The sequence below is a fragment of the Oncorhynchus kisutch genome, linkage group LG28, assembly GCF_002021735.2.
Source record: "Oncorhynchus kisutch isolate 150728-3 linkage group LG28, Okis_V2, whole genome shotgun sequence".
In the NCBI taxonomy this organism is placed as follows: domain Eukaryota; kingdom Metazoa; phylum Chordata; class Actinopteri; order Salmoniformes; family Salmonidae; genus Oncorhynchus; species Oncorhynchus kisutch.
This window is the reverse complement of record NC_034201.2, coordinates 4967937-4985244: the sequence shown is the minus strand read 5'-3', so window position 1 is coordinate 4985244 and position 17308 is coordinate 4967937. Positions and strand designations below refer to the sequence as shown.

Below are 17308 nucleotides of genomic sequence, written 5' to 3'. Positions count from 1 at the left end.
ATAGGACAACCCTTAATGTCAAGCCCTGGCCCTGGGAATGCTAGGGTTACAAACACAACACACTTTTTCATTTGAACATGCATTCATGTCCCCATGTCAAATGTCTTGGACTATAGTGCTATACAAAAATGATAATGTATGTGTGGTCATCTGGTTGTGAAGTAAAGTTTAGCTTTTGCAGAACCCATGACGAAAACTAGAGTGCACATTTGATGCCAATCGAGACTGACTCAGAATATCTACTGAAGGCAAAAACCCACAAGGCTGTCTTTGATCTCCAGGCCTTGTCCTGTTCAATGAAAGCAGACAGAATGGATGAGCTGTATGGGACAGCAGTGAGATTAGCAGTGTTATGTTAATGGCGCAGATGCAGATACAATCCCAGAATGTAAGGCTGTAGCCTGGTTTTCAGCGGTGACGCTTGTTTTATTTAGGGAGACATGCAGTTTTGTTAGCTTGATAAAGTGGAAGTTAATTGAAAGAGCAACTCCATGCTGGCCTGAAGGGAGGCAGATGTCACTGAGCAAGGACAATAGGTTGGGTATTACCCAAAGTTAAAGGGCAATTCCGCCACTTTTCAACCTCATATTCATTATCTCAAGCATAATACCCGTGTCTACATAATATGAAAAAGGCAAGATAGAAGGTCCTAATTACTGCTTCTCTGTAACCACGTTTCCATCCAGTTTTTATGCCAGTAAAATCATAGCGAAAACTGAAAATATATCTGTGATTGAAACAGGACGTTTCGTTATTTAAAAAAAATGCAGACAGATAATTTGTTAGTTCGACATGATGGGATCTTTTTGGGTCGGTAAAATTAATTATGCGAGAAATGGCAGTGGAAGCACCTTTTATGTGCAAATATTTCTATAATAACCATATCGAAGTAAACTTGGAGTCACGTGACTCAGGAAACGATGCAGTTTATCAGGCTGCAGATAAAATAACTTGAACTTCACAGGGTGTTGAAAGTGCACGTTAATCTTGATGCTCCTTTCCAATAAATATCTATCGATGCTTGACTGACGTTTGATAAATAAAAATATTCTCGTTTTTAGGCTACCCATAATAATCTCATCATGTAGATTAGTCTACCTGCACTGTTTGGCTAGAGCGCAAATGCCAAGACCATAGTAGGTACGTTTGCTATTTAACGCAACAGTTTTCGTGACAAAACTATCCGTGGAGTTAAAAATGTGATTGAAACACATTGATCTTTAGATTATTATTTGGAACATGAGCAAAAAAATACATTTTGTGTGAACTACATCATAATGCAGTGAAGTCCGTTTGGTGGAAACACCACCAAATATTTTCTTTAGGAATGTAGTTAATTAAAAATAGTAAAAAATAGAAATTGGAAAGTACAGATACCCCAAAAAACGACATGTGGTACTTTCAAATATTTGTACTAAGGTACTTTACACCACTGGTAGACGCTGATATTGTGATGGGGAGATAATGAAAATGAATTGGAAAAGTATTAGAGTTGCCCTTTCAACTCAAAATATTACAGTAGAAAGAATAATTGTGTTTTCTTTCCTATCATGGTCTGATTGGTGGGAGTAATATACCTCTCCTGTTGTAGAGTTTGCATGCCAGTGCAAACTCCACAAGGGAAGGGCATACGGAAGGGCATATGTCATACCATCAGTATAGCCTCATTAAACATGGTCATTGCACCTCTAACACTCCAGACAAGGGCATTGAGTGCAGAGATGAAGAAGAACAATCCCCCCCCCCTTCTATTAATCCGGTTGACAAAACTACAACGGATATAGTGAAAAGCCCTTGGAGCTAGCTCAGTTGCTTGAAAGGGGAATGACATGCACTCACACGCACAACGGGCTTGAAAGGGCATAATGACTGCACACCTCTCCTGGATTTGTAGTAGAATTTCTCTGAATTTTGCTTTTAAAAACAATGTAAAGATCAAAGTGTGGGTCTATCTCAATCATTTTCAAAAAAACTTCCTCTCCCTGTTGCATTTCCTTCCATTGCACCGACGCGAAAGAAGTCGAGAAATTAAAGCGTAATTGCGTTTCGCCTCGTATGTTTTAAGATCAGTGCAATTGGTGGCGGGGAGGCGAATCGAGGAAGCCACTGTAGTGCATTGGAGATGCACCCTGGAATACATGAATGGTTTGCGCCACCCGACATAGGCGAGGGTTGTTTATACTACGAATATCCACGTCACTGTGTCCGCCCTGTTAACCAAAAAAAACCGACACACAAGAACTAAGGAACGCGGGTTGTTTCATCAGCGAACGTGAAGTCAACTGTATTTGGTCGTGTTGTCGAGCCTTCGAACCTTCTAAAGTAAACCCAAAGGTAAAGTAACAAACATCACACTTTTTTAATTGTACTGAAAAGTATGTGCTTACATTTCGATGTGTGGGTCCATGTGTAGAGACTCCGTAGTCTTTTACTCGCGCTCATTCTGACGTAATCATACCCTCGTGTGTTGTCAGAAACACTTAACTTTAGCCAACTATTATAACGATATTCCCTTTTAAAACCGTACATTACTGGTTACGTATTTTAGGGGTTAGAATAATCATTAGGCTGTTTATTTTGAAATAAATAGTTAGATGGGTACCTAACGTTTTCCAACAAACGTTAGTTACCAATACCATTGCTCGCGAGGCGGTTGTTTTTAGCGGGGAACGATAATTTAGCCAGTTAGCATATTGGCTATTAACGGTAGCTAGCTAGGTAACGTTATAATCGAATATGTGCTGTGTAAACTAGTTCGTTGCAGCAACGTGGATTTGTCTTGTCGGGTGTAAAAACTGCCGCGTGCCATCATTCATTGTTTTACTTGCTAGCTATCAACAAAGTCCTCGGTCGACTAGTTCAATTTACTTTGCTAGCTAACGTTAGTTAGATAATGTTATCTAGCTATAATTATCGTCAGGTAGAAATGTACACATCAGCGAACTGTAGGCATGCATGTGTGCAACCTTTAAACTTTATATTAACAGTGGGAATGCAACTGGTTTGTTAACTAATCACAAACGACTTTCATAATATACCAGTCTAGCTAGACAATAGACGGGTCCTTGGCTTGACTACTGCAGCTAACCGCATTGTTTTTTAACATGTTGCATCAGCTATTGCATCAGCTTGAGTTCGCTAGCTAGCAGGATTTTATAGTTGCTGCTGTTAACTTGCCACAACTAGCAAAAATGTGTTACACGTCACATTCACCCTCAGGACTCCTGGTCTGTGTGTTGAAAGTTGTTCGCCCTCAGTCTCATGTCAGACGGTTGTTCATGGATCGCCAGCCCAATATGTACTCTTAAAGAACATAAACTTTACCGCCTTACTTAGTAATTGTTTCATGTGCAGGTTGGTCGTCATGCAGAGGATTTTTATTTTATTTTATTGTAAGGGGGTTTGAAGGCATTTATTTATTTGGTCACTAGTATTCTAAGCTGATGGATGGAAATACAAATTTGCTGGGACATTTTCTGAAATGTTCAGGGGCAAATTTGCCCCAAGCTCTGTGTAGACTGGTCATGGCAGAGGCATTGGACATTGAGGAAGAAGGAAGGGATCCTGTTGGCTCTGTTCCAGTGGCTTGAAGTTCACTCATAGCAGTAGTCCTTTTTTGACTAGAAAACGGATTGCACCATAGCGTCAAACAGCTAGACAACCATTGACTGTCTGTGATGCATGAAGTGTGCCGCCCATCACATCGCTCCAAGGGTGACCTCGCCCACTGAGATGAGTGCTGAAAGGGCACTCTGCACCAGCCTATTAAAGTATCCACTCCCCCAATGAACATCTGAAAAAGCATATAAAAGGGGCAAGAAACACCATGTGTAGGTGTTAAAATAATTACCTTGTCTGCTTAATGTTTAATATATGGTAATTGTACCCACAAATTGCATGGTGAGCCAGTTTGTCAAATGATTCCACCTGGTCATGAAGTCAGCAGTCATTAGTTGAACATAAAATGCAGGGCTGGAGTAAAGCTGTCATTTTGAGGCATTTTCAAATCTGCTTATGTTATAAAGTGCACCCATTAATTGATATGCTTGTTACAGTGAACATTTTTGAAGATTATAGCAGTGGTGCCTGGACTTTGCAAACTGTTTTGCAAGCCTGTCGAGGACAAGTGACAGGCAGAACCACCCGTATCACTCACGTTCTCTGTCCCACACTCCAGGACTGAGAGGTGCAAGAACGCTCTTTTTAGGAACCAGGAAATTGTGGCGTGATTTCGGGGTAGTGCATCTTTAAAATATTTTGACTCAAAACAATGAGGAGACGGTGAAATAACTTATTTATTGAATAACATCTCATGAGTCTATTGCACTTTACTAAAGCACTGCGAATTACTTTACAAGAATATACATGTTTTTTCTATTGCATGCCACCAACTGAGTAACTTAGTGGCACCCGTCTAAATAATGTCAAGGTTCTGGGTCGGATTGGATATGATTGTTATCTCTGGTATGTATTACTTTAACTGACTTGTCCGGAAGGGCCTGTACAGATCTGAACACGATCATTTTTGCTGCTGCTCTTGCTTTTCATGAGTGGGGTGTGGAACGTGTAGTTTGTTGGCCAATCATAAGTCATCAAAGTGGCAATAGTCTACAGTCATAGAGCCTCCATGTGTGGCCAAAGTAAGGAGATATCTAATCAATGGAAGATGGAATGAAAAATTAAAGGAGAAGGATATGCTGAGAGCGAACAGGCTGCTACTTAATCTTTTGAATGGAGTTTATTTGTAATTGTAGGATGACGGCGCACAATTTTAAAATATATATATTTTTTTAACTTGGGGGGGGAGAATACTTTCTTGCCAATACTGGCTTTAAACATGTGCTTGTCTGAGGTGTCGGACTAGACAACAGTTGCTATCAGATTTGACCGCTGTGGTTGGTCGCTCAAAATTATGGGATGGGGCTTAGCATAGGGTACATTTTGGGGAGGTACTACCTAAATCGCTCAAATCTCAATTTAAGACACTGACTTTATGACAAAAAAAAATTGAAGCAGAGAAGTAGGTTTTTGAGGTCAGCTGCCTTTTAATAAATCTTATCTTAATTGTGTGTAATTATTTGTCTAAATTTGGTCCATATCCATGTATTTCAGTGTCTATTGCTAGGTTTCCATCCAATTTGGCAACATATTTTCATTCAAATGGTCTCAAACAAGTGTTGTGTTCCCACCAAATGGACTTATTGCAGATACAAATCAGTGGGTGATTACAGTGCACACAATGTACCTTTTCACTTAAGTTTTTATGTACCGAATAAACATCTAAAGTTCAATGTGTTTCCATTGCATTTTCAACTCTTGATAGTTTTGTCACAAAACTGTTGCGCCAAATAGCAAATGTGCCTGCTCTGGTCTTGGCACATGTGCTCTAGCCACCAGCTTGCATTGTGGGTAGGCAAGTCTACATGATGACATCATCAGTCTGGATAAGTGAGAATGTTTTTATTTGTCAAGCATCAATTGTCAAGTCGCCAGATTCAGACCCTCAATATTTATTGGAAAGGAGCATCAAGATCACCATGGACTTTCACCACTCTGTGAACTTCCTCATAAGTTATTTAATCTCTAGCCTAATAAACTGCATGGTTTTCTAAGTCGCTCTGGGAGGACTACACACCGTATCATTGCGTGACTCTACGACCATTTCTTTCATGATTTAATTGTACAGACCCGCCATGTCGAATGAACAAATTATTATTTATTTATTTATTTTACCTTTATTTAACCAGGTAGGCAAGTTGAGAACAAGTTCTCATTTACAATTGCAACCTGGCCAAGATAAAGCAAAGCAGTTCGACAGATAAAACGACACAGAGTTACACATGGAGTAAAAACAAACATACAGTCAATATACCAAAACAACATCCTATTTCAGTCATAGCTGTTGTGATTTATTATTTTATAAGGTTTGAGATAACTGGATGGAAACTACCACGAGGGAATAAAAACAAACGTGATCCTACCTACCAGTGAGCAGGAACACTAACCAATAAGGGAATCCACTCTTTCCACTTTATAGAGTATCGTAAGTTAGCTAACGATGAGGGCCTAGGTCTTAACTTTTTATTTCATATGCTATCATAAAGCCTAGGAAGCTTAGGACACCCTGATAACAAACTAGGCTAATCATAATACCGTATCGTGATGGCAGAGTTGAGGCTAGACAGTGAGTCAAAAAAATAAAAGTGCTTTGTGTGGAGTGAGCAACAGTCTGTAATGAGATTCAGAGCTAAGATAATCCTCTTAGTCTGTTGCAGCATGTGCTTTGGAAAAGCTCAGTGAGGCACATAATATACCGTATCTGTGGAAGCTTCCGCTGGGTGGTTACTTGTGTGCTGGAAGTCCTAGTTAAAAGCCTTATAACATACACCTACATCTAATCTTTATGGTATTAGGTAGCAATACCATGGCTCTCTTGTCCCCCTGCGGCAGAGGTGAGCAATATTTGAAACATCGAATCGCAATCAAATTACAGTATCGGATCTCGATACATTTCGTATCGGCACCAAAATATTCTGATAATATCGTATTGTGATGTCCCTAGCAATTCCCAGCCCAAGTATTAGGCAATTAGACTAGGCCTAGTTTTTAATGCTTTTTAAGTGGTTGAAATACTCCTACCCATTGTATACTATAGCCTACCTATTACAGGAAAAGAGTCCCACTAAACCCTTTGGCCTGGAGGCTCCAATGAGCATGCCTGATTTTGAGCATCCAGAGGAGCTGCGTGTTGGTGTCTTCACAACCTGGTCTGAAGCTGCCCCTGTTTCACAGAGGCCAGCCACCCCTCGTGAAGACCACAAGGAAAAGATTAGCCTAGTTGGTCTAGGTGACGCAGGGTGGCCTACCTCCAGAGCTTACTGTGTGGGCAGAACAGACTAAACCTCTCAGGCGCCGCACATTAATCGCAGGCAGGGGGACTCTCAGAAGTGAACCTTTCTCAGGGCCGGAGATGATGTCTGCCCTGCCCGCCGGCCTCCTAAAACAGCTAATGCAACTCTTCAGGAGAGCAGACCCTGTATGCGGTTTCAGTCTTGCCTAACTATTCTGTTGTTCAATCATAATCCCTGGAGAGCACAGCCATGGTGTTTTTTTTTTTTAAACACTGGTTTAAGTTACAAGGTGGATATGCCAAGCCCATGCAGACTTCAGTAAGGAAGCCATTGTGCATGTCCAAGTGCAGGATGGAATATAGTTGGTTGCACCATTGTGATCCAATCACGGACGCTAGCCCAGGCTGAATGCTCGATCAAACCAGCGGCGACTATTTTCCCCGTAGACAGTTTGTGACAGTGACAACAGCCTGATACATGAGTTATTTTTTTACCTTTTTAATTTCCTGTTACCTTCAGATACCAGGGGATATGTTTATTTTATACTGACATTCCTCCTTTTTTTGTTCTTTGTTTGCAAATTGTTTTCTCAATAACCTTCCGGTGATTGTGCACAGTGTCCTATGGATAATAACGTAGAATGGGCCAAAAACGTTTATTATTATAGGTGTTAGAGGCTAAGCTACACCTCCAAGTCACCAACCTCTTGTGGAGTGTTTGGTGTGCTGCTGAAGAGGCAGTGTCTCAGATATCTCGAATAAGCAGTAGCCATGATGACCTTACGGTTGGTCGAGACAGGGACCAGACGTTCTGTGCAACGTGCTTAATGTCAACATGGAGCTGTGTGGACAGCTGCCGCCAGTTAGACAAGGTCATGTGACCAGAGCCTCCAATGCTTATGAGGTGGTTGTGTGTGAGTGTCCCTTCAGTCTGGCACCTGCACAGATAGCGATGCTGTCTGTCCTTGACCTGAAGGGGGCCGGGGTTTGTTGTAACTGGTGCTATCAGTATTGGTCAGCGATGCCCCTAGTAAATGCCAAAACGCTACATTGCTGACGTGAATGCTATGATTTTGTTGTCGTTAACACGAGATTGCTGAGCAAAAGTTTTGCTTGAAATGCTGCGCTGTTGTCACTTCTTTTTTTTTGTGGGACATGCTAGATGTAATAGAATGTGGGATACCAATTTGAAGACTTGTTATAACACTTGAATTGTGGCGTGTTTCTGCTAGTGTAGGGCCAATCTACTGCCTAGCTCTTGGAGGAAGGCAAATGAACCTTGTGAACTTAGATAAACCAGATTTTTCATATTATCTATCTAGGCTAAATGCCAAGTGGTTGTATCACTTCATTTGGTTTTGAATTGTAACTGTATTTTGACATGATATGGGCCTCTATGTAACATAGTCAATTGCGTTCTACCATGTAATAGACTACACAACGATTGTTTCTGATGATTAAAGGTGGTCGGCATGTGGGCAATTCCATGGTAATGGAATTTCGCCGAGACTCAGATTGTTCACTTTGAAGCGTATGCCAAACCACCATTTTGATTTCAAAGTTGAACAAATCATCGCGCTCTATGGACAAGGACTACTTTTTTATATATATTTTTTTATAAATGTACACGCATTTTACACAAGCACATTTTATAAGAAGAACTGCAGGTATAAAATTTGCTAGCAGAATACAACAGAGGGAGATTTTACTGTAATTCTGTTACCAAAGTTTGCAAAAGTTGTTCAACTTTTGGTTTGACATACATTTTTAAAGTTAAGAATCTGAGTCATTGGGAATTGCCCATGTCTTTTAAAATTGTAGTCCTCCAGTAAGGTTATTAGTGAATAGCGAGGCACAGAGAGATTGGTGTTCACTATCGTGTCAGCTTATCGAAGCTCTCTACCGGTCAGGTCATGTTTAGAAACATTTTTTACAAAGCACTATTGAAGGTGGAGAAATGTAATTCTGGGAAGACTCATAATAGCAGCATGCTGTTCCTTAGAAGAATGTGGTTTGCTTGTCTGGAAACCTGCAGGAAGGGAATTAAAACATTACTGGAATTACCCGAGTAGGAGGAACCAATACGAGTGTGGCACCATACAGAAATGTAACATATCAACTTGACTAAATACGCACATGAGAGCTAATCAGTCAGTTCGGTATCCCAGAGACGGTTGGTTTGCAAACAAGGGATCCGCATGAAACAAAGTAAAGCAACAACAGCTAGCTTAAACTGTAGCCTAATCTGCTTCCCTTCTGTTTGATCATAGGATCTCTCCTGCTCCGTCTTAACTCTTCGCCGCTCTGCTCAGTCAACCCCTTCAGCTTTGCAGCTCCCTCCGCAGACGCGACCATGGTAGACAAGATGGCCTCCTTTGGCCGGATCTTGTTGCGACGCAGGGTACTGGACTGCTCCGATGAGGGAAGCCGATTCGCCCGTTGCCTCTCCACACTGGACCTGGTGGCCCTGGGGGTGGGCTCTACGCTAGGGGCAGGGGTGTACGTCCTAGCTGGTGAGGTAGCCAGGGAGAAGGCTGGTCCTGCCATCGTGCTCTGCTTCCTCATCGCTGCGCTCTCCTCCATGCTGGCCGGACTCTGTTACGCAGAGTTTGGCGCCCGCGTACCCAAGACTGGTTCGGCGTACCTGTACAGCTACGTGACGGTTGGCGAGATCTGGGCTTTTATCACGGGGTGGAACCTCATCCTCTCCTATGTCCTCGGTGAGTTTGTAGATTGGAAATTGCTTCCGTTTTCAAATGCTTTTGCGTTGAGCCACAATGTTAACTGTAGTTAGTTTCTAGTCTGCCTTATCATCTTGAGTTTGGTCGACGGTTTCCATGACGTTAACTTCTTCTTCTCAATGGTTCTTTTTAGGTACAGCCAGTGTGGCCCGAGCCTGGAGCTCTAATTTCGATAGCCTGGTGGAGCAGAGGATATCAGACTTCTTCAGGTCGTCCATGGCCATGAGCGCCCCGGGGGGGGTGCTGGCTGAATACCCAGACCTGTTTGCGCTCATCCTCGTGCTCTTATTAACCGGTGAGGACTTCAGTCAACTAAAATGTATAGTGCTGGGGGAGGCAACACATAAGTTATAGCCTCATTGTAAAAGCTTGCATGTATTGTAACGTACATGTACCTAATGCAACTTGATATGTGTCTCCTAATGCCATACTGTTGCTTCTTCCAGGGCTGCTGGCGTTTGGCGTGAGTGAGTCGGCTCTGGTGAATAAGATCTTCACAGGGGTCAACCTGGTGGTGCTGGGCTTCGTCATCATCTCAGGCTTTGTGAAGGGAGACACAGTTAACTGGAACCTTACTTTGGAGGACTTTAACAACGCCAGTAATACCAACGTGTCCAGCTTATCCAAAGAGTGAGTCCTCAAATACAGATTAATACCGGCTGAGATTTAGCCAGAGATTCCATTATAGGGCACTACCATTGACTAAATCATGCTTTCATTGTGTCTAGCTGTGTTTTAATCTCTGCATTTGGCTTCAGAAATAAAACTGTATAGTTGACGCATCTCCCTGCCGCCTCTATGTCCCTCAGGGTTGTGGATAAGACGTTTGGCACTGGTGGTTTTGCTCCTTTTGGCCTCCGTGGCATTCTGTCTGGTGCTGCCACGTGTTTCTATGCCTTTGTGGGGTTTGACTGCATCGCCACTACAAGTGAGTTATTTACTGTGCTCCAAAGCTAAACATTAGATAGGACCACGTCGTTTGTTCTCAGTAGATTGAGCGCTCACTTACATACCACTTAATCAAAATGTAGCTTTTTTTTTATGATGGCCAATTTTCGCTAAATAGTTGGAATGTATAGTTCTATTTGGTTGTTACTCTCTCATAGTTCCAGACAAATAAATGTTGTGCCTTGCCCCCCCCCCCCCCAGGCGAAGAGGCTAAGAACCCAACTCGTTCCATCCCTGTGGGCATCGTGGCCTCTCTGCTCATCTGTTTCTTCGCCTACTTCGGGGTGTCTGCGGCCCTCACACTCATGATGCCCTACTACCTGCTGGACACCAAGAGCCCCCTGCCAAAGGCCTTCATCCACGTAGGCTGGCCTGCTGCTCACTACATCGTGGCTGTGGGCTCCCTCTGTGCTCTCTCCACCAGGTCAGTTAGGCCGATAGACCGCACTATGGCTACTGTTCTGTAGCTCCCTTGTCTTCTACACTCCTCAGTACTTGGTGTTCTTGTCAAGCTATCAAATGCACTCCCTTTGTTATGTGTGTGTATATAATGTTGGTTTTGTTGTCCTCCCAGCCTGCTTGGGTCCATGTTCCCCATGCCGAGGGTTATCTACGCCATGGCAGAGGATGGGCTCCTGTTCCGTGGCCTGTCCCGCATGAACACGCGTACCAAGACGCCCCTGATGGCCACCATCGTCTCTGGCTGTGTGGCATGTGAGTTCAGCCCTCCAGCCTCTGTTCATTCATCTGGTTCTGCTCTACTACCTCTGGGTTCCACTGTAGTCAACTCCTGCTGTTCTGTTTTTGTTTATGTATGAAACTATGTGCAGCAGGAGGGAAGCCTGTGGAAATAGACCCTTTGATCAGTGGAATGCTGTTTAAAAGTGTTTTGTTTCTCTTTTTTTCTTCATTGTTTTTGAATGCCGGAATAACTAGAGTAAATAACCAACTGAGGGGATGTGGATTGTGTTTTCTAGAGTATGTATGATGGTAATGCTCATTGTCCCCTCTCCCTGTAGCTCTGATGGCCTTCCTATTTGACCTGGCTGCCCTGGTTGACCTCATGTCCATAGGGACACTGCTGGCCTACTCACTAGTGGCCATCTGTGTGCTCATCCTCAGGTGGGTGACGACTTGTACCGCTTTTTCTTTTAAATATACTATAATGCCTAACACCGCATTTTTGTGGTATTGAAATTATGATTTGTCTCCAATTATGTGATTTGCTAATGGTGTTTGACATTCTCAGTGCGATTACCTCTCATGGTCCAGGAAACTGACCTGCTCTTCCCTCCTGTCTGTGTGTGTGTCCAGGTACCAGCCGGGCACCCTGAGCTCGTCCAGTCAGAGTGAGAAGCTGGTGGAGCTGGTGGGAGGGGAGAAGGTGGCCGTGTCCGGGCGAGACAGCGGTGACGAGGACGGCCTGGATCTGGAGGACCGACCCCTCCGGGAGAAGTTCACCCCCCGCCGCCTCCTCTTCCCCAGCGGGAATCTACCCACTAAGATCTCTGGGAACATCGTCTATGCCACCACAGCCATTATCTGTGAGTGACGCCTCTTCTCTTTTTCTCTCACTTATGACGTTGTAATGCAGTTGACCACGGGTTGTTTTCAAAGCGGCTCTTTTTAGAGAAAGCACATTTTGATTCTCTCTTCGTCCTCTCTAGCGGTGCTCATCACTGTGCTGTGTGTGGTTTTGGCGGGGAAGCTGGATGAGTTGATCGAGGTTCAACCTGTGTGGGTCACGGTGTGTGTAGTACTGGCCTTGCTCTGTGCCCTTTGTGTCGTCATCATCTGGAGGCAACCCGAGAGCAAGGAAGCTCTCACCTTCAAGGTTAGTTTCTGGATACTTCAGTGTTTTTTCACGGCTTATAACCAATTCATATACAACTTGTACGCAGTAAAACGACTCACTTGTTTCACCCCCCCCAGGTGCCCTTGTTGCCTTGGCTGCCTCTCTTCAGTGTCTTTGTCAACATCTACCTCATGATGCAGCTGGACCTGGCTACGTGGTGCCGCTTTGCTGTTTGGATGGGCATTGGTAAGTTAGATTACATTATACAGAGTAGGAAATGTTTCTAAATTCACAATCGAATCACATGTTAATCACGGAATCCGCTGTAGTGGAAACCGTCTGCCCCATGGTCAATGTAATTGCAGTACATATTCTGCTGTTCTATCGCATGTGCAATGATGCCGGAGGGGGGGGGGAACTGTTTGTTTGCAGTAACTTTGTAATATCGCAAACCGACGTGGCAGATTCATCATTTTAAACATTCCCTCTTTAATTCAGTCAACTTAATTCCTCTCTCTTTCTCCTTCCCTCAGGATTTGCAATCTACTTCTGCTACGGGATCTGGCACAGCAGCGAGGCAGTCAACAGCACCCCCCGGAAATACGAGCCTGCCCTCCAGACCAAGAAGAAGCCCATCTACCTGGGGAGAGACGAGAGTGAGGCAGAGGGGATGAGCCCCTGAACGGCTAGGGGCTGGAGGAAACCCCACACGTTATACCACTGAAGGGAAGGCAGACAATTCAACTGACACTGCAATGTGTGTCTCTAGATTGGTTACCTTTCATTTTTGGGAGATCTGTCTTACACTTTATTGGACAGTTGATGAGTAATACTTTCAACACTTAAAGTTGCTATTAACATTACTAGTGATTTTTTTAAATTTATTTATTAACCGTTAGTCTCTTGCTAGTTGGTGGCCGTGCCTCCAATCGTTTGCCCCCCCCCGGGGCCTCCAGCAGCAATATGCTGTACAGGATCTGTTGGTTAGGGCCATATGTATTACTGGGTACCAGTGTGTCTGTGGGGTTTACAGTCTTGGTCAGGGCCTCCGTAGACTTGTTAACCGTGCCGAGGCCCGATGTGGGCGTTTTGTTTTTGGGATGACTGTCGTAGACGAGCTGTCCTCCACCTGCCAAAGAGCAATCGATTTAACAGTAGTACCTTGTGCACCTAGTTGCAGAAATTAGAATTTTTGTTGTTGGTGTCAGCTTCTTCAGTAAGCTGCATGAGATGGAAATATCACCAGGGAGACCTCAAACTACATATCCTATAATGTTAAAGGCGTTTATGAACAATCTGTTGCCGGTGATTCTGTAAAGTAATGATGTATGTTATCATTTTCATGGTGATGTAAGTCCCTGTGTTACTTGCCTCTGAGGTCCATCCAAAGAATTGACTGAGGTAAAAATCAACCTTTTGGAGGGTGATAACGCATCCCAGCACCTCTGCACTGTCTGCTGAATAATCTTTAATTTCGGTATCATCATTGGGGCTGTTCTGTACCCTTGTAAACCCCTTTTATATGCATTTCTATTTATCTCTGGAGTTTTGATTTACAAATTCGAGCTACCCTTTTTATATGTAAATACTTGAGTTTGAGATCTCTGCCTCGATTGCTTGAGCTGTCTACAGACGTAGATTTAACTGTCAAACAAAGAAATTACCCGCGTGATCTAGACGATGCGCTGTATTGAGTCTTTTTTTAAAGACAGTGATTTTAGTCCTGGTCAGCTATTACCACTAATATTACTTTAGTTGTAGCTTCTTGTGAACCTATTTTCACAATTTTTTTTTAGTTTCCATTGAAACTTGTTCTTGGCAGCTTGGCTGTCGGGTTTGCATCATTTTAGTCATCTATTTTCCTGCTCTGCCCTTCAACTGACTTTAATCGAGTAATGTGCTTTTTATAGATGTTTTGTGTTCTTTACATGTACTCTTGATTACCCCCTTGCTTTTAATGTGTTACTGTGTATAGCAAAACTTGCTTCACCAAATAATTGACAGGTCTACTCGTGAATCTATTTGTTAATAGTCACTAATTGTGGTGCTGCTTGACCAAATTACATTTTGCTTTGGAGACACTGGTTCAAGAACATGAGTATGACCAGCAAAAACTGGTCTCTAAATTTGAACTTTATTTGCTCATCTCCAAAGACCCTGGAGATGGCGAGGATAATTGATAGATATGGTATTGTAGTACAGTAATAACTGTAGATGTACAGTGTGTATAGCTGTATTTTTATTAGTAGAATGCTGTATATTATACAAATGAATATGTTTTATAGTTGTGCTTCTTGGCATTACTTTTAACATTGTTTCTTGAGGGTTTGTTAGACATCTCCAAAAGAAACCGTTTCCTAAAAATGCCTACCACCTCAAAGATCCCACTGGCTGGTAAACCAAGACACAGGTTTTATCTTCGGTTTTATATACTGTAAATACACTGCATGACCAAAAGTATGTGGACACCTGCTCGTCAATCATCTCAGTCCAAAATCATGGGCATTAATATGAGTTGCCCCCCCCTCCTTTGCTGAATAACAGCCTCTACTCTTCTGGTAAGGGTTTCCCCTAGATGTTAGAACATAGCTGTGGGGATTTGCTTCTATTCAGCCATGAGCATTAGTGAGATCAGGCACTGATGTTTGGCAATTAGGCCTTGCTCGCAGTTGGCATTCCAATTCATCCCAAAGGTGTTCGATGGGGTTTAGGGCAGGCCTCTTTGCAGGCCAGTCAAGTTCTTCCACACCGATCTCGACAAACCATTTCTGTATGGAACTCGCTTTGTGCACGGGTGCATTGTCATGCTGAAACAGGAAAGGGCCTTCCCCAAACTGTTGCCACAGTTGGAAGCACAGAACCGTCGAGTGTCATTGTATTCTGTAGCATTAATATTTCCCTTCACTGGAACTAAGGGGCCTAGCCCAAACCAGAAAAAATGCCCCCGGCCATTATTCCTCCTCCACCAAACTTTACAGCTGGCGCTATGCATTCAGGCAGGTAGCCTTCTCCTGGCATCCAGATTTGTTTGTCGGACTGCCAGATGGTGACTGGTGGTTCATCACTCCAGAGAACGCTTTTCTACTGCTCTAGGGTCCAATGGTGGCAAGCTTTACACCGCTCCAGCCGACGCTTGGCATTGCGCGTGGTGATCTTAGGCTTGTGTGCGGCTGCTCGGCAATGGAAATCTATTTCATGATGCTCCTGACAGTTATTGTGCTGACGTTGCTTTCAGAGGCAGTTTGTAACCCTGTAGTGAGTGCAATCGAGAACAGACTATTTTTACGGGCTTCAGCACTCACCGGTCCCGTTCTGTAAGCTTTTGTTGCCTACCACTTCACGGCTGAGGCGTTCCTGTAGATGTTTCCACTTCACAATAACAACACTTACAGTTGACCGAGGCAGCTCTGTTGGCAGAAATTTGACAAACTGACTTGTTGGACAGGTGGCATCCTATGAAGGTGCCACATTGAAAGTCACTGAGCTCTTCAGTAAGGCCATTCTACTGCCAATCTTTTGTCTATAGAGATTGCATGGCTGTGTGTTATACGCCTGTCAGCAACGGGAGTGGCTATAATAGACAAAGCCACTCTTTTTGAAGGGGTGTCCACATACTGTTGTGTACTTGCCTGTATAAATGAGCTGTATTTTCATTGTTCTTTTCTAAATAAAATGGTTAATGATCAATTCTATGCCTTTTTTGATTCTCAAGAATAAATGGAATTGTTTTAGAAAATTCATAATCCTATCAAGCGGGGGAGGGAATACATCCATAAAACAAATTGCCCTCGTCTACAGATCCACAACTTTTGAATGTTGCATGTACAGGTAACTGCCAAAAGAGTTTCAATGTCCCTTGAAGGGATGGGAAACCACGTACATGTACATTTTTTTTTACATTTATTGATGGTCCCTAAATAGCCCCATTGAGATCAAAAGTGAAACCAAATGTACCATGGTCAGTGCTTCAAATGAATGATTACTTGGGTGCTGCCAGATGTGGGCAGGATTGAAATAACCCAAGGAAAATGTACGTACCCTTCCTTCTGTTACATAGCCTTATTTCGTAATAATCTTGCAAATTACGTTTTGAAAGAGACTGACTTTGACTCAAGTTATCCTATTTACACTTCGTAGTCAATTTGGACACTAGAATAACCAGAATAAACTCCTATAGATGCCACAGGCCATTTTCAAACAACTTAATTTGGTTCATGTGATGAATATGATGTGTTCAGATTCTCCTGGCCTTGGTCTGTGCCCTTTTATGTCATCATCTGGAGGCAACCTGAGAGCAAGGAAGCCCTCACCTTCAGGGTTAGTTTCTGAATACTTATTGAAGGTGTAAACCACAGGTGCAGTGTTTATTCATTGGTTTTCAACCTTGTCGTCACAGTTTTTTATAATACAGCTAGATATGCAGTAACATGATGACTTGCTTTCTCTCCCCTTTCTAGGTGCCCCTGCTGCCTTGGCTTCCTCTGTTTAGTGTCTTTGTCAAAATCTACCTTATGACGCAGCCATAATGTACTTAAGTTAAAATACTTTAAAGTGAAAACAGCAGCTACTCGGCCTCCGACCACAAGGCACTACAGAGGGTAGTGTTTACAGCCCAGTGCATCACTGGGGCCAAGCTTCCTGCCATCCAGAACTAGGCGGTGTCAGAGGAAGGCCCTACAAATTGTCAGACTCCAGCCACCCTAATCAGACTGTTCTCTGCTAATAATGTACTTTTTACTCCATACAGTTTCCCTGACACCCAAAAGTACTTGTTGCATTCGGGAATGCTTAGCAGGACAGAAACATCCCTGGTTATCCCAACTGCCTCTGATCTGGCGGACACACCAAACACATTCTTCATTTGAAAATGTCTGAGTTTTGGAGCGTGCCCCTGGCTATCCGTAAATGTAATCACTAGAAAATGGTGCGGTCTGGTTTGCTTAAATCAAGACATCTGAATACTTTCCAAAGGTA

At 43.2% G+C, this 17308-nt stretch overlaps 1 protein-coding gene across 1 annotated transcript; it reads left to right on the top strand.

Annotated features, from left to right (window-relative positions):
* The first annotated feature begins 1820 nt into the window (after positions 1-1820).
* On the top strand, positions 1821-16021 carry LOC109883611 (cationic amino acid transporter 3). The gene is made up of 12 exons (XM_020475647.2): positions 1821-2334; positions 9121-9570; positions 9725-9886; positions 10038-10221; positions 10401-10519; positions 10741-10963; positions 11114-11253; positions 11559-11661; positions 11854-12083; positions 12207-12373; positions 12472-12580; positions 12868-16021. The coding sequence occupies exons 2-12, from the start codon at positions 9204-9206 to the stop codon at positions 13014-13016; spliced, it is 1953 nt and encodes a 650-aa protein (XP_020331236.1). The 5' UTR covers positions 1821-2334; positions 9121-9203; the 3' UTR covers positions 13017-16021.
* The last annotated feature ends 1287 nt before the right edge of the window (positions 16022-17308 follow it).

Excerpts from the sequence above, each read along its gene's own strand:
- LOC109883611 (XM_020475647.2), top strand. The coding sequence starts at position 9,204 with ATGGTAGACAAGATGGCCTCCTTTGGCCGGATCTTGTTGCGACGCAGG. Across the intron at positions 10,222-10,400 it reads GTGTCCAGCTTATCCAAAGA|GGTTGTGGATAAGACGTTTG; the intron begins GTGAGTCCTCAA and ends TATGTCCCTCAG. Across the intron at positions 12,084-12,206 it reads TGCCACCACAGCCATTATCT|CGGTGCTCATCACTGTGCTG; the intron begins GTGAGTGACGCC and ends CGTCCTCTCTAG.